The sequence below is a fragment of the Vanessa tameamea genome, chromosome 7 (assembly GCF_037043105.1).
Source record: "Vanessa tameamea isolate UH-Manoa-2023 chromosome 7, ilVanTame1 primary haplotype, whole genome shotgun sequence".
Taxonomy (NCBI): Eukaryota; Metazoa; Arthropoda; class Insecta; order Lepidoptera; family Nymphalidae; genus Vanessa; species Vanessa tameamea.
The window spans coordinates 10893419-10916166 of NC_087315.1; the positions used below are offsets into that span (position 1 = coordinate 10893419).

At 31.3% G+C, this 22748-nt stretch overlaps 1 protein-coding gene across 2 annotated transcripts in view; it reads left to right on the forward strand.

The window, feature by feature from the left end:
• LOC113398345 (uncharacterized) overlaps positions 1–22748 on the forward strand; it is a 100344-nt gene that overhangs the window by 71828 nt on the left and 5768 nt on the right. For both annotated transcript variants that reach the window (XM_026637058.2, XM_026637059.2), the window contains exons 2-3: positions 17090–17286; positions 19303–19431. In XM_026637058.2, coding sequence (XP_026492843.1) covers positions 17090–17286; positions 19303–19431 — 326 coding nt within the window. The remainder of the gene's footprint in view (positions 1–17089; positions 17287–19302; positions 19432–22748) is intronic.

The following is a 22748-nucleotide window of genomic DNA, read 5'->3' on the forward strand; positions in this document are numbered from 1 at the left end:
CGGAAAATATGTCCAAAAATATTAGATGTAGTCATATCATGTTTTATGCAGTTTATACGCGCTCCTTTCACACGCACACCAATAAACATTCACGTGCATGACATGGCTCATATCTGTAATTATTTGTAAATTAAGTTTGACGGGAAAAATGTTTAAAAATAGTCTCAGCTCTTTTATCTGCACGTCAAAGAACGACCGAAAAGTTCTTAAAAAGCAAATATAGGACGGTAGCCAAAGGCGTCACTCGTCAAAAATGTCGCTTTCAGCAAGCGTTTGTTACTCATTGTAACCGTGAATAAAAAAAACTCGAATAAGTTTCATCATTAAAATTGTAACAAAACTACATTAAAATGTATTGTATGTAGATACTCTGTAATTGTACACTATAATCTACTCCTTCGATTTTTGTGCCAATAGTTTATGTATTTTTTTACGCTCTAACGGTTGAAATTATTATTTAATAAGACCGATATAAAATCTTTCGATAAAATAATTATAGTTTAATTTCAAGTAAAGTTTTCAAAAAATCGTCTGACTTAAAAAAAACTATTTCTTTTGATTGCGAATACGTCAAAGATTAATTTGGAATCTAAACTCCAGTTAAGCACGTCAATAACCTATTGCTTTTGACAGTGAAAATACATTATATCGTGCAACTTTGTTATTAAATATATTTATTGTTATTACTAATTTTGCAATAAAACTTTGTAAATTTACAAAGTATATGTTCCTAGCACGACACTAAATAACGTTTGGGTGAAAATAAATGAGTACAAGTCTTGGATTCTATATTGTAATATAATATTAATATTGCAAGTGAATCAATAAAATTGTGCTAAACCATAGCGATATTCGATACATTACCTGTACGCAACAAACTAATCAACTTGTTAGCGACACCGCCTTAATATGGTACAGGATACAGCCGTTCAACGCGTCCTCTGTCACTCAATTTGTGGGGGACGTACTATTTTCGAAGCGTCGACTGCTCTCGTGCTAATGACAGCAAATTGCCCCCCAGCGACGAGAATAACTGCAGTATTCGAGTGCGGATCTGTAGCGTACGACGGTGTTACTCAAAAATATAATATTGTGTTTTAAAATTTTCATATGAAATGAAAACGAAATTTTTATTGTTGCCACATAGAAACGTTGAGAATTTATTAAGATATGATAACTTCTTAAAAGTTTTCAATGTAACTAAACCTTTATCTGACCACAAGGCTGAAGTCGACCCATCGAAATAAAAAAAAGAACTGTAATTATTTAAAAGTTACTTACATAGCTGAAAACTAAAACTCACTACTACAGTCCTGGTATTGGGTCCTTAATAATAGTTATATTTGAATTTAAAAAAAATGTTAGCGTATGCGTATTTCGGTTAAAGAATATAAAATCTTTAAATATTCCACTACTTGGAAAATATATCTTAACTTTGTTCATTCTAAGAGTTTAGTCTTGAGCAGTAATTCCAATCACAGATTAAACATAATATTATGACAGATCTCCGGCAGACCAATATATATCTCGAATTGAGATCAATTTTCTTTCCAATTGATTACTCATAATTTTGGATAAAACAATATATGTTTCAAAAATATGAAATTCACGTTTAACAGTTTCACGAGGAGACTCCACATGTATTAGTATTGATAAATTTTATCATTTCTTTTTTTATTGCGATTAATTTAATCAAGCAATGAAATTACGACGAATAAATTCAAGCGTTTGTCGAGTAATTAATTATTGCGTGTCTGAGAATGTGCATTAAGTGTGCGTACTCAGAATTAATGACCGGTGTACGCTTGCCTGTAACATAAGCCTGTAACGGAACGCATCAAAGAGTAGATGGAACGACTAGTTCGAATTGTTTTGTGTTGTGCTTTTTATCTTTATAATAATAGATAAAGATTTGCATATTGTAGCCTTTTGTTGGTGCATTGGTGATATGATTAATATTCCTTGCAGTCTATGGGTGGTGACCACTTACCATTCGATGTACTATTTGATAGTTTGGCTGCAAATAAAAATATATATAAAATATTAGTTTAATTTACGCTTATTGAAGCAACTAGTATAAAATGTATGTGTACATATTCCCAGCTCAACTTTATTAGAGTGCTCATGAATAAATATGAATTGGACTTCAGTCAACATAAATGTTATATATTATTTATAATATTCACTCGTCTGACGCCCGAAAACGTCATCAATGAAGACTTTAATTTTTACATAGACATTAAAATAACATTATTCATTTTCACTCATAAAATATTGTAATATTGATGGTAGATTATTTATTGATTATATTATTTTATGAACATTAACAGTCTTATAGATTGACCCATACCGGCTTGAACCTTAACAATAAATTATGAACTTTTTAATAAAATTAAATCAACAAATAATTTGTATTTTTTTGCTGACTTTACTTTTCATCGTCTCACGCACACAAAGACACCTTATAAACATGAGCGTCACTATCTCGTAGTGGAGGGGCGCGTCTTCGTGTGTGAATAGATAAAAGTTATTCGTCAGGTATTAGCCTTTCCCAATAAAATACCCATTCGTCTCTTTCTGTCATCGTTGATTTGATATTCGAAAAATAAGACAGCATTGTTTAACCAATTCATTCCAAAATTTTTCAATGTATTGAAAATTTAAGATTAGGTATGAATTTAATAGATCTTGTTTTGTTTTTGAATTTAATAATTAGTGAATGGTATAGTTTGTTATTATTATAGCACACATTGTTCTTTAAGTGTGTTAGTTTGTTACTTTGTAAACACAAATTGTTCATATATATCAAATGTTTGACAAGCCACTAGGCAACTTGTTTGTTATGTTCGCTGTTGAGGGTTTTAAATACGACGGTCGCAGGTTTATATTTAAAATAATAAATGCCTATGTTTCAAAAAATTCAAAGACTCTTAAATGCCTAAACCTAAATTAATAATCTAAACCTTTGCCTCTTCCAAGTGCTAGTTTATGAATAATTCATTGTAATATTAGAAAAAATTGCAGAATAAGTAAATGTTTTATACAAATCATTTTGACCTATATACAATTTACTTTTCGATTTAAATTTATCCAGTTTAGCTATAAATTACGGAAACAAAAACTTTGAAACCTTGACAACATGGATTTGTTGCAAAAAGAGTGTGATGATCTGTGGCCATCGTTTGTCCATGGTCAGTGAATCGGAAATAGTACGGTACATCCCGAACTTATTATTTATTCGTTCGATACACATCACTTTAACGATATGACGCAAAGATTTTCGAATTATTTTTTACTGAAATTATAATGATGGCTGATATATGCATTTCTACTAAATGATGGTTTAAAAATATAAAGGTATTCATCAAAACTCAATATGGTTTTTGTGGATAAATGTCGATGTCAATTAATAAAAATTTCAAACTAATCTTTTTTGGACAACATCGGACAACATCACATACATTACTCTGATCCCAATGTAAGTAGCTAAAGCACGTGGTATGGAAAATCAGAAGTAACGACGGTACCACAAACACCCAGACCCAATACAACATAGAAAACTAATGAACTTTTTCTACATTGACTCGGCCGAGAATCGAACCCAGGACCTCGGAGTGGCATACCCATGAAAACCAGTGTACACACTACTTGACCACGGAGGTCGTCATACTTCTTTAATTGTACCAAAGTATTATAATTTTTAATCTTCCAGTAACAATTATTAAAAAGCATTATATTTACTTACTACTTGGTGGTGCGGATTTGTGCAAGCCCGTCTGGGTAGGTACCATCCACTCATCAGATAGTTCGTTGTGTTCCGGTTGGAAGGGCGAGTGAGCTCATATAACTGCAGACACAAGGTCCGAAAGTTGGTAGAGCATAGGTGTAATGTAAGGACTCAGTTGTCATCAGGTGGACTATTTACCCGTCACTATTAAAAAAAATATATAATTCCATCTAATAATAATTAAATAGTAGATAGCGAACTCCCGTTGACATGGCGCGCTGGTGATATTCCGATTTCTTCTTAATTAAAATGGCCGCCTCGTTACCATCGACACGACTCACCGCTAGAGTTCCAGTAACGCGACACGCCGTCAAATTCATAGCATATTTGATAGTTGTCGTATCGGTGAAGTGTAAACGGGCTCCTACACTCTGGTTTGATGGATAATAAAATATAAGAGCACCATAACACCGAGACTGGCCGAAATAAACGAAAGATCATAAACTTTGATTATACCATTTCATTCCAAGGAGTATCAATAACTTGAACACTTACAATAAAGGAATATGCTACATGTTTTGCTATTGTTGTTTACGAGACAGTCCAATTACGATTGCAAAGAATATAATAACTTAAATCTCGCTATTTAAATACATTACTGTGCATTGCCATTATAAATAACATAATAAATTAAACTTTCTCCTAAACAAAAAAATAAATAAAATTATTTGTTATCTATAATCTAAATTTAGTTTGAAACCTTAATTTTCAATCGTCAATCCACTTACTGTGTTTACTTGAATGTATATTTCTGCTTATCATAGAAACACTACAGTTGCTGGATTTTTATTCTGTATTTGACTAATTTAGTAACAGATTTATATGATTTATGGATATTATGTACCGATATGGAAATGATTATTATGCTAATTATCATAAAGTAATATGAAAATAAAATATACCTTTTCTCTCTTTCTAAAAATTTCTAGGGAAAACTTCATTTAATTATATTTATCTTTACAGTGTTGCTAGTGCAAATCCGAGGCGGGTAGCTGGTTTTCATAATTTATTACAGATCAATGACCTTTTCTTTATTTTAAATACGAATACAATATTTTTTTCGAGTGTACTTTGTCGTATCGCTCGTCGACTATTATTAAAGATCAAAGCGGAAGTAGCATTGTATTCAGTAACTTCCTACATAGCTATTGTGCAGATTTCACATAACATATAAGTATAGTATATAAAGCATTGCTATTGTAAGTTTTAAATGTGCATCTAGTTTAAATCATCATTCGATTTATCTCTGATAATAATTCACTTTAGACTCAATATGGTTTTGTCTTTACAATCGTATATCTATACAAAAGAAACACTGTTATAATTATTAAACATTGAAAACAAATACATTTGAAATATAATAAATTAAGCATCGCAATAACGACGTCACGAAAGTACAGTAGACGTATTCTGTAAGGAGAAACTCATAACTCACGGCAGAAAACAAACGTGAAATGTCAGAACGTGATATGAGACTTTGTCTATGATAATTATAAAATGTATTAAAATACACTTATCAAAATAGCGTATCACAGTGAGCGAATTGTCAAAATTTTACAAATGAGATACGAAGTAAAGTCTTACAGAATTTCACTGCTGATTTAGATATATAAACTTATATATCTAAATAAGTATTATTATATAAAACAAACATTAAAAAAGTATATGCTTTCATTTACAATTACAATTGATTTTAGTGAATACTTATTTAATTGTCTACGTAAATAAATAATATGAAATTAAATTAAGTAGGTACATAGTAGGATAACAGTCTAATAACATTGAAAAGAGAATAACGATAAATACCCCACTTCGTAAATACGTTACCTTTCTAAGCTATAAAAAATAACACGTGCTCTACGTACGTACGATTTTGATACATATTTTAATGTTTAATGCTGTATCTTTTTAGGCCAAAAGATCATCCGTCTGTTTTGTGAGAGTAAAGATATATACCGCGACACTTCGGCTGTTGTCAGATGTACTGTAAACCACCTAACGTGGTCTAGACGCTCTTCCATTACCACCCTAAGTGGACCTGTATTGATGTATATCAAGGCCTCTTAGAACAATTATACTGAGTCCTTTTACGTTCTACATAAGTGTATTTACGACAGTTTAACGTCATGTCGAGGATAATATTTTATTATTAATTCGTTCAGTGGTCGATATTAGTTTATTTATGGACAACACTAACAACGACAAGGTTTTCCAAATCTACTATTGCTACTAAAAAAAAAAAAAGGTTGATGACAAAAGAAAAAGTACAGAACCGGTCTGGTGATGGCCTATTTAGACATAGATAATAAGGTTTCAATAAAGATTAATAATTAGTTTAATAGCACAGTTAAGTTCAACAAATATAACCGTTGAACTTATGGCTAGTATATTGTCATGCCATTTTGGTTTGCGACTGTACCCATTGTATTATAATGAGTCCTTTTTTGTTTAATGCGATTGTACATTGATTACTAAATATTAAATATGCCGTCGAATGAAGAGCCGAGATAGCCCAGTGGTTAGAAGGCGTGCGTCTTAACCAATGATTGCGGGTTCAAATCCAGGCAAGCACCACTGAATTTTCATGTGCTTAATTTGTGTTTATAATTCATCTCGTGCTCGGCGGTAAAGGAAAACACCATGAGGAAACCTGCATGTGTCTAATTTCAACGAAATTTTACCACATGTGTATCCACCAACTCGCATTGGAGCAACGTGGTGGAATATGCTCCAAACCTTCTCCTCAAAGGGAGAGGAGACCTTAGCCCAGCAGTGGGAAATTTACAGACTGTTAATATTATGTTACGTATGTTAAATATGTCGTTAAAAACGAATTATTATTTTATTTTATTAAAGAATATTTCTGCTATGATAAATATTATATAGTCATTAGTATCCAAGACTTTTATTAAAGGAGATCGTTTATAAATACATACGACCATTTTTTTTTTGCCAGTAGTTCGATTCTGTGAGAAATCACTTCGTATATCACTCCCGAAATGTTGTCAATATGTCGATACGCCATTTCGATACGTGTATCTAATAAATGTAATAATTATTACAGTCAATTTCGCGTATCACATTCTTAAATTCACTTTCGTGTTCTGCGGTGACTTTCGATTTTTCTCGGAGAGGATACCTCTACAAAAAGGAGACATAAAAACCAAATGAAATAAGGCATGTTTTCTTATACAGTTCTATAAATACTATACTTTCTAGTTGATATCTTAGGTATTTGGCGTCGTTTAATAAAATGAATTTGTAAATTGGACGCGTAAATAACGAAAGGTCGACAGGTGTTCACATCATGCTCTGTAATGTCTTACCCAGTTGAAAGAACCATGTTATAGGAATGTATTTATAAATAAAATTTCATATCTTATATATTTATAGCGTAAGCCGATTTTTGTCCCAGTGATTATGGGACAATAGCAGCACATATGAAATCGACTATGGTCTCGTTTTGAAGAGCTCCAGCTATAGATGTGCAGATAAATTAAAGAGGATTCTTGATTGCTATTTACTATACTGTTACAGTTTAACAAATGAATTATTTGATAGAAAAAAGGACGCTTAGAGAGCAGTATTACGGTTGTATAAGAAAAAAATGAAAAACCTTAATAAAATTAAAGTAAATTGTTTTCAACAAACTCCAATTCTAACTGAACTAATGTATACTATTTGACATTAAGAATTTCATTGGAATAAGGTTTCATAATTTTGGCGCCACATGTAGATGAGTTACTTGCAGTTTACAATGAAATGAAATCAAAATAAAACCTGTCATAGGTTTCGAAATTCTTAAAAAATCTTTTGAATAAACGCGAATTTTCGCGGGAGACTCACTAGTTATTTATGAATGACGCATTTTTTTTTTTACATAAAGTAACAGTAATTGTGCTTACTTACCATCACGCTACTCCATTGCGCGTCAGTGGCTACACATATGATGTCACATCACCGACGAGCAAGAGATGAATTATAAACAAAAATTAAGCACCTGAAATCCTGTGTTGCTACTTGTGAAAAGTTCTATCGCTCTAAATACTTGTATGCCAAAGATGGCACTGATTCTCATACTGTTATATGATGTGTATATACATAATGTAAAATTACTTAAATTTAATTGCAAGTTATATGACTATTCCATCTATAAAATGATTTACTAAGATATATTAGAATCCTCAATCAAAAAATATATTGCGTACCTAACATTGGCAACTATTTCAGCCGCTATAGGAATATAAGTAATAGCATAAACAGCTTCCAAATTGTGTTCTTATTTAACAACTTTAAATACATTAAAAACTTTTCCGCGCAATGATGCCGAAAATAAAAAAAAATTGTCATCTATTCTGGTTTAACAATTAATGAAGATCCGTTAGTCTCTTACGTAGGTAAAATATTAGAGCCAAGTCTACGTACGCAACACGTTTTGGCAATTATCGTGTGCACGATTTTTGCTTGACAATGAAGAGGCTAAATATTTTTGTAGAAACAAAATATCAATTTGATGACAAAGTTTGCTCACATGAAAGTGAAATTGAATTAAATATAGAAAAACCAATATAAGTATTTTATTGCTGAACGTACGTTTGAAATATAACTTTAACAACTTGAAATATCCATTTGGTATAACCCAACGCTAAAAAACAAAACAGTTATCTGACTACAGATATATAAATATATGCAGACGAATTGAGAACTTCCTCCTTTTGGAGTCGAATAATATATGTCACATACCTATTAATTAACTTTTTAAAATATAATCATAACAGTAAAAATTATACTATGAGTAAAAAATCTAAATTACAAATCGAGTGAGTTTATTTAGTATTCGAAATAGCAAAGGAATTTAAAAGCTTGGCTGACGTTTAATTCGAACAGTCATAACAATTTTCATCATAAAAATAATAAACGAAATCTATCACATGAAGCTTGAACGAGAAATCCAAATAATTAAACCATTAGTAAAACTTGTATGTTTCTTCCTAATATATCTTCAACAAAGTGCACTAAACGGATCCGTCAAAACATTCGCTCTGATCTTGAAACGATCTTAAGAGGACAGTCCTTGCGGAACGCCAAAATAGCGCTTACTATTTTTAAAATATCTTAAAACTGGAGCATTGGTTATGGATAAAAAAATACATTCAGTATCTCAATAGATATATCTCAAGTTTCACCGCATGATATTTATAAAATTTGTATCAATAACCTGGTAAATTAATCGTCAACATCACTCCAAACACTGAAATCGACCTTTTCTGTTAGAATTTTTTAAGCTATTTAGCGGCTAGTTTATACATGTATTTTTGGTTAAATGGGAACACGAAAGTGTAAATAATAAGTTCACCGTGTTCAATTTCTATTATATCTCACAATATTATAGTAATTTTTATTTAAATATTGCTTACTTTTTGGCATTCGTCGTCCATACATTTTAGTATGGAGAAAATAATTTGACGATTTTGACTTATTATTCGACATCGCTGTCAATAAATTTTCAGTCCCTCCCCAGAGCCCAAGGTGAGAGCACGTCTATTTTTATTTGGAGCCGACTCTTATAATTTCGCAAAACGTCTACGCACACATAGACAAGTTAGCATAAGGATGGGGCGCGAGTGTCGTGGGACACAATTGTTAATTTTTATGCTGCGGAGCTGAGTCTTCCTGTCAGGGACGATAAATGAGGACTCCGCTGAAGTTTGGAATCCAATGCTATTCCCAAAAAAAACGCCACCGGCCACCATTTAAAGATATATTATAATTTTGCTTTCTAAACTTTGGTAGGGTAAAAACTACACATTTCGTTTTTTGAGTATTCAAAACTAAATTATTTACTGTAAACCAATCGTGTATCTGTGATAATGCACCGTTCACATCGTCATAGTCAGTTTTTTCCTGTCTACCTTAAAAATCAGTGAAGTATCGTCAGCAAACAACATTATAACACAAATACCTTTAACATAGAAAGGAAGATCATTTATATATAGTAGAAATAGAAAGGGACCCAAAATTGATCCTTGTGGAACACTCATTTATAACGTAGATCCAGAAAACTTTATGCCATTAATTAAAACTTGCTGGACTCTTTGACTTAAATATGAAGCAATGAGATCAAGAGCTTTACCTTTAATACCGTAGTATTTGAGCTTATAAAGAAGCGTCTCGTGTTCTACACAATCAAATGCTTTAGACAAATCACAGAATACTCCAATAGCATTTTGTGATTTTTGTCAAGCATCGTAAATATGTTTAAGAAGTGCTATTCTCGCATCAGTTGTCGAGCGACCTCTTGTAAAACCGAATTGCTCACTATGAAAAATAGTATTTGTACCGAAATGGACGAGAAGTTGATTTAAAATATTTTTTTCGAATATTTTACTTAAAAATAGAGTATTGAAAAAAATTATATTTAACTTCGTTATTTATATTTATAAAATTTAAGAAGTGATTATTTAATGTGTCTTTACTTTAATTTAATTCGGTATATCTACCAACCTTAAAATATCAAGAAAATAATTATTATTATTTAGTTAGACGAAAGCAGTTGAAACAATAAAAATCATAATGAATATTTGGCATCTTAATGCACTCTGACCGCACCCTATGCTAACAAATAATTTATAATTGCGTTTGCGAGTGACAACCTTATAGCTAATACATTACTCGTAATGAAATGTATTTTTATAAATCCTACGTTATGAACGCGCAATGAAAATTTAATTTATTCGTTGCACCGAAAACAAGCAACTGATTATCTCCGGGGATGCGTACGATACACTGCACAATGCAACTGTATTATTGAAAAGTACCTATGTGTGTGTTCTAAAATTAATTCCCACGCTTACAAACTACGCTCTTAACGCATTTAAATCTAGTTTTCTATTGAAAATTTGAGGAAAAAAGTGTATCAGGTCCTTTTAGCGCATTTTTTTCAGGTCATTTGGTGACAAATAGAGTGCACCATGATTCGCGTATTGATTACGTAAAAAAATATAATAAAAAAAAAAGCAAAAGCCGAAACCGAAAAAAATATCATGAGAAGAGTTGAGTAAATATTAAAATTAAAAATAAATAAATTAATTAATTTGCTTCGACATTAACGGGTGTAAACATTTTTTATGTCTTCATCGCATCTGCCGTAACAAGCTCATAACAAACGTAAAAGTAATACGAGGATTTGTAGCAACATCAACATACTACCGGCAATTCCACATATGTTTCTATCCTATGATTGACTATTACTTACTATTCTTTATCTTTGTATTAGTTACTAGCGACCCGCCTAAACGTCGTATGGGTGCATTGTAATATTATAATATTCTGATACAAATATAATTGATACCCTAGAGCTCTCAGCAATAATAAAGTTTTCTACCATATTAAGAATTGGATTGGACTTCCGGAGGTTACCCCTACATACAAAAGAATATTTCTCCTTTATGATATTTGTATAGATATATTAATTGTGATATACTAGAGGTGTAAAATCAAGAAAATAATCAAGACGGAATTAAACTAGAAGTAATGAGCAGTTCATCGGTTAACTTAACAATATTTGTGCGTAAGCCTAAGACGGTTCTGGAATATAAAAACAGAAATTTTATAATTTGCAGTATAATTGTCATTCAAAAACAAATGTTTTATGTGGTCGCTTTTATTTTACACGTGCGAATCCGAGACGGGTAGTCACGGTACAAATCAACACCAATTGAAATGGTGATAAAAGATAGATAATCGCACTCCTTTTTCCAACCAACGCGAGGAACTTAATCCGATCCAATGAAAGTAACTCGATGCAATTGAACTCGCACTCCATGAAGAGAGCAATCAGAACGTTATTTGTGTAAAATCTTATTTTACATTCGTAATTCGATGCATGTACTGTCGCTGTTTGCGGTCCACGGATATATTTAGCGCTTGCGTCGTTGCTATGGATTAAGCGTTCATCTGTTTATTTATATCTAGAGAGGTATCGCTTCATTCAATCATCGATGGTTGTATTAATTTCCGCAACTATTCAATTTACATATTATATTGCCTTAATTTCCGGTGCTAAAGCTATGTGTGTGCCGGTCTGCGTGGGTATCATTCTCCCAACATTATTTTAACACCAAAACATTTTTTTGTATGTGTTTCATTTTAATTAGTAAGACCTTATAACTATAGAGACAAAAGTCATAGTCTAAGATCACGTTGGTAACATATAGACAGTTATTTAACAGTTGAATTGTCTATGGACGAAAGTGACTCCTTATTATCACGTGGCTCATAAACATATCTACCTTATGTGTAAACATTTAATTTAGTAAGTGAGCATTTCTTAAATGTTTTAATCCAGTTGCGGTTCGGTTGGGAATGTTAGTAGAATTGACCTCCTGGAATTTTAATACACGTGCCTGTGCCAATCAAAACAATAAGAGAAATACATCAAATGTACTGACAACACGTTTTAGCAGATATTACTTATTTAAGAAGAAATTATCGAATATGAGCTCTTTAATAAAAGCTTAAAAAGAATTACTCTTGTTCGAAAATCTTATCTACCAAGTATTCAGTTAATAATCGGCTAATGAGTAGATAATTTGTACATGTCTTATGACTAAACAAATTATATGTTTAGATTTAACACAAAGATATATGTAAATATGTCCATGAAACATCCGTGGTCAAATGCCACTCTGCGTTTAACATTGAAGCATTGAAGAATACATACATTTACAGGTAGTTATTAAATAGTAACGCTTAAACTGATTTGAAAATAAATTAATATTACATCAAAAATCAATATCAGTATATTTTATGAATGTTAAAGTGCAACGCTGTTTAATTCGATTCGTGTTCTTGTTCAATTCGCCATATAAAAAATTAATGCATCAATGAGTTTTGCTGTTGAAAAACTAAATGCTGAGTTTGAAATTGCACTGGTAGTTTTAAGTTGAGTGCATTTAATAAAACTTAAAAACCGAAATCGTATTCGTTTTGCGTTATTCGAATATTAAAATTTCTTTTTTTAATATAATTTTTGTGTTGTATCTATGTGTGTAAGAAAGTACTTACATGTCTACGTGTGTGAATGTTTTCATCACTTTTACAGAATGCTCAAATGATTTAACTGATTTCTTTGTTAGAAGTATAATAAATAAGTGTTTATCTAATTTAGCTTAGCAGTTTTTTTATAATATAGAAATGACGTAAACGTCAAAGTTTTTCCGAACTTTAAAGACAAATTGGCACCGAGACCATTTATTTTTATAATTAGTAGCTACGAGTAATATAATCTTTTTTTATTTCGTATTGGTAGATATATATCATATCATATATTATTTAACGCATGCTCAACGTACTGTGAATAAATAAAATGAATAACTGTTGGCATTTCTGACGTCTAATTGAATTAAGTGAAGTAATATTAAAACGGTCGTTTATTGTTTGTTAGAAAAAAAAAGAGAAAAAAATACAGTTTAAAATAAACAAGCTCGGAAGAGTTAGTATATAATGTTTTCGTTCTTAATGGACATTGAATATGGTTTAATAATCTTTACACAAGTGTTGAAAATACAATTGGCAGGACATATCTCACTTTTGTTCAAGGTCGCGCGTAATCAAAATCAGAAAAACTGACATAACCTGTCGCGAAATTTTGCAAATAAAAAATAATTTAGTGCTCGACCGTAAATGAAAATATTTTAAGGAATCCTGCAACAAAAGAAAATAAATTATGGCAATTGAAAGATTTCGTAATTCGCAATAAAACAGCGTGTTTAAACATGTAATTATTAATGAAGTAATACTTCCTACTCTATATATATAATACCATGTTCTTACATTAACATATGTATTACAACATATTATATGTAATTGAAATAAACACAATCAAATAGCATAAACGAGTCTGATAACGCAAAAAACTTAATCAAATAAATTGTATGTATTAAATTGTTTGAAAATGACTAAGAGTTGTGATATTCGTTAAATATAAAACAGAAACCTTCGCGTAATACAGCTATAAGATAAAAATAAACAAAATATTTTCGAGGCGTCAACGTTAGTCAGTCTTCCGTAAACATTTTTTATACACATAGTTACCAAGCTACGAAGTCTTCCAAACTGTACTGGAGTTGTCGAATCCTATTGCATATTTAAATATATCGGGTAATGTCAATAATGTCATACAGATTAAACAGCATATATCTATTTCATTTGCAGGAATTTATTGAGAAATATATATTTATCTCGTTTTAACAAGAACTATTTCGTATTTGAGACAAATATCCCATCTCTCTTTAGTAAAAATAGATTACATAATATTTTGAACTGATGCCAGATTTAAGCTTCGTTTTGTAAGAATATACAACGTGTGTTCCTTGGTCACAAATTAAAAGTTATTGTTATACTTAAGCGTATATTATTTATAGTTCTATCTGTAGAACTATTTTATAAGAACTTGAAACTCAATGCAGGAACACAATAGAGAAATACGACTGAGACTATAATAATTATGACAAAGGCTATACGAGTCAAAATATTGGATTTTTTTTCAATAAAGCAGCAGACATTACTTAAAATATTCGATTCAAATCAGCAACAAATCATTGCCTATCTGAGTATATGCATAAACAAATACAAAAACTAAGAGTTATTGATGTTCTTCTCTTTCGAAATCTATTAAAACTGTTCACTCCTTTAAAAAAAAGACAGAAATTAAAGTGCTTGTAAGTCTATGTCAATGATGCTTATATATAACGGACATAAGTTGTATGTTGTTGTTTGAAAATTGTTATCCGATTAAGCACAAAATATTCTCCGTGATCAAATATATTTCAATTGTTTTCATGATAAACATTTGAAGTGTATAGATCGATGTACTGCAGTGCCATCTAGTAGCGAGTTATAAATGGCCTTGGCTTTTCAGGCCTTAAGGATTGCCATCGTAGCGGAGGCTATCGGTGAGGAAAAGCACTGGTAAAGATGGAATCCTCGAGGCCCGTACCCAGACAGGCTAACACAGACCAGTCAGGAAGAACCCCAATACTATTCTGAATAAAAAGCACGTTGATCGGTCAAACATTGTCGAAGTCTATTAATATCAAATACACAACATCCATTTTTATATATAACATTTCGTTTCTTTATATAATATATTATCTTAGAAAATATGTCTTCCGCTAAGATTATACCATAAAAAGAATAATTCCAAACGACATTACATACGTCTTTCCAACTCGAAGACATAAATAACATATTGTTATATGGTATGAGGAAATTTCTCAAGATTATTCTTTGTTTATTAATATGAATTTTGCTTACACAACGGCACCCACGTATCTCGAACGTTATTCATTGCTGATAAATATTTGGTATTTTTTCAAATTATTTACACGATTTCGGAAAAAAAAAATTTTTTGTTCAATAATATTATAATTATGCGGATTTAAAGATGTACTTAAAGTATGCCAGCGCCTTAAAAAATAAACATAAACAGCCTGTAAATTTTCCACTGCTGGGCTAAGGCCTCCTCTCCCTTTGAGGAGAAGGTATGGAGCATATTCCACCACGCTGCTCCAATGCGGGTTGGTGGAATACACATGTGGCATAATTTCGTTGAAATTAGACAAATGCAGGTTTCCTCACGACTAATACAACCTTAATTTTCTATAACTCTTATAAGACATCTGTTATCATTATCACGTTATAGCTTTTACGAATATAATATACATATGCAAACAATTACTAAATTAATCAAACTAATTTATTTATGCGTATAATTCATTTTATAAGCGTCTAAATATAATATGCAAGAAAACTCGCATGTGAAGGACATAAATGAAGTACGATTAAAAAACAATATATAAAAACTCTATGTTAATAAACTTTTTTACTTTTTAATCTTATTATTCATAAGTCATAATAATGAGATTAAAATGTATTTTCGTGGACATAAATTACCTATTTGATATATATAAAAACTTTATGGCTTAGAATCGGTTATAAACCTACGATTTTAGCTCATTACGTTATCAATAAATCAATCAATCGAAGAAAAACAAAGAAATCGTAAAAGTGCCAATTTTAATTAAAGCGGATTACGAAAATGTGTTTAGATCGATATTATCCAAGGTTTATAAAAACAAAACGCAGACAAAATAAACAGCATTTTTTTTTTATAAAAACCAATTAAGAACAGACTTGGACAATACACGCGACGGATCTTAAACAATAGCGAAGTAAATTTTTCAAGAGCTTTTTGTTACGAATTTAAATGTTATTAATATATGGAACATAAAACTGAAACCCGCGTACAGTTCGGATCAAGCATTAAATACATTGATGCAAGGTGATCAATTTCAATATAAAATTATTGAACTGTAACTATTTTAAGCCAAAAAAGGAACTAATACTTTTTTACGGATATGAATGATATATATTTGGTGTCAGATTAGACATCCAATAATAATGTAGTTGTATATTAACAAATGAAATATATATATGAGCTAAAGGAAAGTAAAGTGTCTATATTATTCGTATAATTACAGTTAAACGATATAAAACTGTCTTACAGCGCCATCTAGTAGCGATTAACGACGAAATTGATAATATAACCCAATGAAAAAATATATTCATGGTGATCAGTCAAACGGAGCTGAAGTCGATTTACCTTAAACAGACCAAAATCTACTTACGAACAATGTCATATTTTGTAACGTTGACAAACAGTCAACGAAATTTCCGCGTTTCACTAAAATTAAATTTCACATGTCAAACGTCAGCGGCATTGTCCGTTAAACACGCTTTACGCAATGCCCCGTGCAAATGTTTATTGTTACACTTAGAACAACGATAAATATATTAACACTTACGTATTTTGACAATTTATCTTTCAGACAATTTTTCGAGATTGTTCTTACAGCATTAATAGCTCTACAGTCCTGTGAAGCTATTAATGCTTTAATTACTGATTCAGATTAGTTAAAAAAAAAAAAAAACATTTAAATCTTAACAATATGTTATTTTTATAAAGACATTTTCAATTTTTTTTTGTTTAAAACTAAAATTTAACAATATGCTTTTCTGTAGAAATAGTAATATTTGATACAACTCGAATCTAATAAAGTACAAAATATATTGAAATGGTCGAATTGTTCTCAAGTTCATATTTAACTTAATATATGTATAAAATCATATTATGTAAATAAAATAACTAAACCAAAGATAATAATTTACATTCTAAATCTCGACAGATTTGGTTAAGCCATAAAGTACACATTTTTATAATAAATGTTTTATTTTTCGTAGGACGACGTCCCCTCCCGGAGAGCCGTTGGTGCGTGCTCCAGCTGGCAAGCCGCGATGTCCTCCCGCCATATCGCGGCTGCGAGTGGAAAAAGTAGAAGGTGGTCTAGCGGTCGCTGGGGTGGTAGTTGCCGCCAATTGCCAGATCATTCTTCCTATCTTTGGGTTCCTGTTTATGCTGGTTGGATGCGTTCTTACTGGTAAGATAAATTAAATTTTACGAACCAACAAATTCACTGCCAATAGAGTGGACACAATTGTAAAATAATATCTATGAATCGTTTCACGGGACAGGAAATAGTCTAGAAGGTTTAGAAGATTTCTGTCCGTCCGTCTGTACCGTCTTCTTCTTAGTGATTCCAAACATGGATATTTATACAAACAAGGGATATAACAACTTAGGGATGATGTTAAATATGGTTTATATTTGTTACAGTGTTATTGCCAATGGATAGGGGTGACCAGTTCCTTTGCTCTATTTGATCATTAAGAAATAACAAAGCGAAATTGTTTTAATATACCTAAACTCTTATGATTGATTTTTGCTTGTTCGCAAAATGTAACACATTCTGTTTTGGTTCTCAATAAAAAGAAGGACAATTTTATTCTGTCATTTTAGTTTTCTAGGCATTCATTCGGAGACAAGGTTGTTGGTCTCAATTGTATTCGTATCATAAAATTATCAATATCTGGTTGTAGAGATTTCGCTTACAATAAATATTGCGGAAGTTATTTCAGAACCGAAACATAAGCAGAAAAAAAAATCAGCAGCTGCATTTGTTAAGTATTTACGATAATTGCAATATATTCAGTAGTCTCATAAACCAAGTAGTGTTGAAAGATTACGTCACACTTCACTTAGACACAACCATTTCAAATGTGTTTTGAATCTTCAAACTTCACTCCAAGTGAAGATTAATGGGAACGATGTTCCATATGAAAACCCTTCTTCGCTCTTGTTCTGTTTGTATTTGATTATAAACATTTACATGTATGATGATAATCTTTTTCTATACTATTTAAAGTCTTATTTGTTCGTCTTTAAGGTTCACTTTTGAATGAATTAGTTTTAATGATGAAAAGCTTTGTCAAAATGGTTTGTAGGTAGCTATTAATAGTATTACTGTACTATTTGTTAGGTCGACAAATAATACGCCCTCGGTTTCGCTCGCATTTTAGGAGTTAGTCATAAGGTGTCAGTGATAAAAAAGCCTATGTCCTTCCTAGTAGTTCAAACTTGGTTCATAACAAATTTGAGTACCAAAAAGATATAAAGACATAGTTATTTTCGTATTTATGATATTAGTATAGATTGTTTAGATAATCCTATACGATATATAGCTTATGCCTCATGATAGGAACTGTGATATAAACACGAACATGTACTAAATACCAAGGATGAATTGTGAACAATGAAGGTATTGAAGAACGGAATTCCTCTGAGGATACCGTCTTTTATTCTCATTTAAACAAAAGATTAACGAGAAAAGTGAATTCTCAAGAGACATTTAGTCGCTGCTTTTTGTCTACTTTTATGAAAATTTATTACGATTAATGCCTTTTTTGTATCTTACCTTCAAATCGACTTCAGAAACAATCGAAAGATTTTTTATAAAACCTTTTTTATGTTTATTCTCTTTTGTGATTAAATTCTTATTCGAGATTTGTTTTGAACTTATCGTTCTATTTACCAGCGTTTTGGAACGCAATCCACGTGCCTTAAAGGATGCAGACTTTGAACCCCTCCCGATATTCTTCTGTCGGTCACTCCTTCCTATATAGTAACTATTTAGTTACGAAGTATTGATTATTTATTAATTATTTGAACGTGACAGCATTACTTTAAAAAAATGGATCCAGTTTAATAAAACATAATCATATTGCGGGCATTTCTAGTACTGTAGCGCTAATTCAAATATTTGCATACATACACACGTAATCCGCTAAAGGTTAACGCGTTCAACGAAGCAAACTAGCGAAGCCTTACATTATAAATTATGATGTCCCCTGACCGATTTTAGCTATCATCGACGGCAGATTTGCCAGAAGCATAGGAAAATCTGCCATCAGATAACACAAGTGTACTAAGTATTCCGATGGAATGGCAATCCGACTCATCCGTAGAATACAAACGTAGGACCAAAACGATTTAACGTCCTTATTATAAATATAGATATATAAAATAAGGTATGTAAAGTGATTATATTTTGTTGCAGCGGCGTCGTATCGCGGTTGCGGTGAAAATGAGGAGCCTGACCACTACGCAGCGAGGATCGCGTTCACGGGCAACTCACGTGTCCTTGGCCCTGTTTGCATTGTCGCGGGCGCTCTTATGACAATAGCTGGTAACTTCATGTTTGCATAACCTTAAGTTAAGTCTGAATTAACGCGATATTTCTACCCTTTGTGTACTCTGTACATGAGTTTGTAATTCAGAAGCCATTAACACGATTGTTTACGATTAATATAGTTAGAAGTTTTTACGCACCGACGTACTTAGAACTATGTTTATTTTGTTTTAATTTTATATACATTTCTTTATGTTTAACGTAGATATGATTGATAGACTTACAGGGTGTTTAAACATTAATACTTTAAACTATAACCGCTTTATGCTTTGTTAATATTGACATAAACATAGGGTATGTAAAACTACATCAAAATTTTGAAATTAATGACTATTTGTACATCCATGTACCCACTGGTTAATAAATATTTCTTTCTTTATTGCTAAAGTGTTCTATTTCCTTGCTTTTAATGCGTGTAGTAAAACTCTAAGAATATAAAATTGTGATATTCGGTTTTTTCTTGAAATCATTTGTATATGGATTAAGAACTATACTTCATTTAGTATTTGTGTATGATATTCGACAACTAGAATAATTCTTATCGCCACCTATCGGGTCCAATTTTGCGATTTTCCTTTTTGGCACAAAACTAATCATGTAATTCATAAATATAAGTCTATAAATATATATTTTATTAATAACTTGACTTCAAGGCCATCTATCGTATCCTAGCGTAATAACTGCACTAAAATTATATTGTAAATTCTTTAGTAGTTATTGTAGTTAATTTCGAAAACCAGCCAACCAGAGCGCCATTTTGGGGAAACATTATTGTGTATGAATTTATTTTTACTAATATATTTTTTAAGCTCTACAAAATCATAGCTGGTGGAAGCGAAAATGTAGACAAAACTCTTTAAAACACTACGGATGATGAATTAAAATGTCTCATCGTAGATAGTAATGTTTTATACGTCGCAGTATTGATAAAAGATATTTCAGGTGAATTATGCAAATTGATATCACGAAGTCTGCAACTCAAGCTTTGTTACGAAACAAAACAGATACACAAATAACAACAAATAACGAATTGTATACAACATTCCAAGCTGAAGTACCTTGATTTTCATTCAAATTACTGAAACATACCGTGTATTCAAACAGAGTAGATTCACTGTATTGTTTCTTAGAGGCTCTGTTTCTCTACGACATTAAAAAATCGTCATCTTAGGTATATTTCGAGAACCTTTTGTTTTTAGAGGAAATCAAATATTTGTAATAAGATTCATGCCTTATAGAAAGCGTTGTTAGAATTCTTTTTTTTCAAATAACTTTCGCTTAAGACATGGGCTTACTAATATAGGGGCCAGGATTCCAATTAATTTTGTAAGACAGAGTGTTACAATTTTATTTTTTTATTCTTGAATCATTTGAAGCATGTTGATGCTCTTTTATAATATGTCAATCTAACTGTACTTAGTCTAGATTGAAGCATTATATTAATAAAATTAATAAGTTGATAACTACCAATAGATAAACAATCGTCCCTGAAAATTATGCGCAAACTATTGCGGTTTTGTTAAATAACTTGAAATCGTCTAATATATTGTTATAAACTCACTTTTCTTAATATTATGTTGCACAGAAACGTCCGTTGATGTGTCAGTTAATTTAACTGATCAGTCGTTTTCTTAAATTCTTTAGTAAAAATGACGTTGACATTGCTCTACAAAAGAGTTACTTAAGGTAGTTTAATAACATGAGAAATAAGCTTATCTTTATATAAATATTATAAACAAAACACGGGATCTCCTAATTAGACCCTTGCGTATTCAGAGATTGAACCTAAATATCTTCTAATTTTGCTCACTGCTTTATCCGTGTGGTTTTAACAAAGACTCTGTATTTATTTTGCTTGTTCTTTCGTCCGTTTTGGGTTTTAATAGCGACCTTATTTAAATTAATTAATTTAAACTGGTCGGTAATATATATAATACAATATGATACAAAATTATTCAAATTTTACTTGTATTTTAAGACGTTTAGATAATAATCGCTTCACACGACATTAGAGTAAAGCTTGTACAATACCTACAGCCGAACAATTCTGCAAGAACATATTTCTTATCAATCTCGTTAAAATATTGAAAACCGTCTGACGGAGATACGCTCTTTTGATGCGTTATTACGTTACGTTACGTTACGTTACGTTATAATTATTATAATATCACATATCACTTAATTTCATAACACAAATACACAATAACACACTTGAAACTCGCGTCAGTTTCAAGTGTGTTTTTAAAAAATACCTCTACCATTGTGGAACTTCATTTTGAGTTTTTCAAAATAATTCATCTATTCAACCATATGATTATAATATATATTTTCGACAGATAAGATTTATGAACATTAAAGCCTTAAGTATATAAAAATAAGAATTAAAAATACCGTACCGTTACCGTATAAATAATGACCGTGTGAAATGGTAGCAAGAATGCTAGCAGCATTTCCCTGTTGAATCGCAATTTCGATACTCTGGGCAAAAAATGAACCAGACCTCCTGTCACCAGTAGAGGCAATAAGGCGAGGTCTAAGTTCCAACAGCAAATGGGACAAAAATATAATTTGGAATAAGACCCGAATATTTGGATCGTTTGTTCGCTTCGGCTTTTTCCGGCCCTTAATATTGTTTCACTGATGGTATGCGACGGTGCCAACGAACCAATGTCAGTCAATCAGAACTCTTGTCATCATCACGATGAATTTCACGGGGCTCAATAAGAGAAGGAGCGTCGATGGTGACAAGAACCCTACTTATTATGTCATTAAGAGAACCGTGACGGAAAAACCTGCATGAACTCCTTGTACAAGGAGAGATCATGGCATATGAGTTTAAAGCACAGCGGTGTTCTCAGTCGCAGGTCAATTGATATGCGGAATGCTTCATTATCTAAAAGTGTTCCAAGATTTTTAGGGGGTAACGTATGAAACCAGTGACCTGGCTCTTTAGTTGATTTATTTTGGACATATACAATATTGTTCTATAGATTTATTACATATTATGTAATAAACATATTATATGAAATAAAAAACAATATATGTAATTTATAACTAAAGTACGTCATTGGATATAAAATTTATTTCGAAATACGCGTCGTAAATTGATCGAAATGTAATTTACTGAGCTGTAATTATATTAGCCGACTAAATAAAGAAGGAGGTTCTCGATTCGGCTTTATTATTTATAGTGTTATTGTTTAATTTTTCAAAAGTAACTGACTATGAATTCATATAAAAATATTTTTTTAGTTTAAAGTGGTAGGTAAATCTGCGGATTTTTTTCAATAATAGTAGGTATATGTTTATTTTTA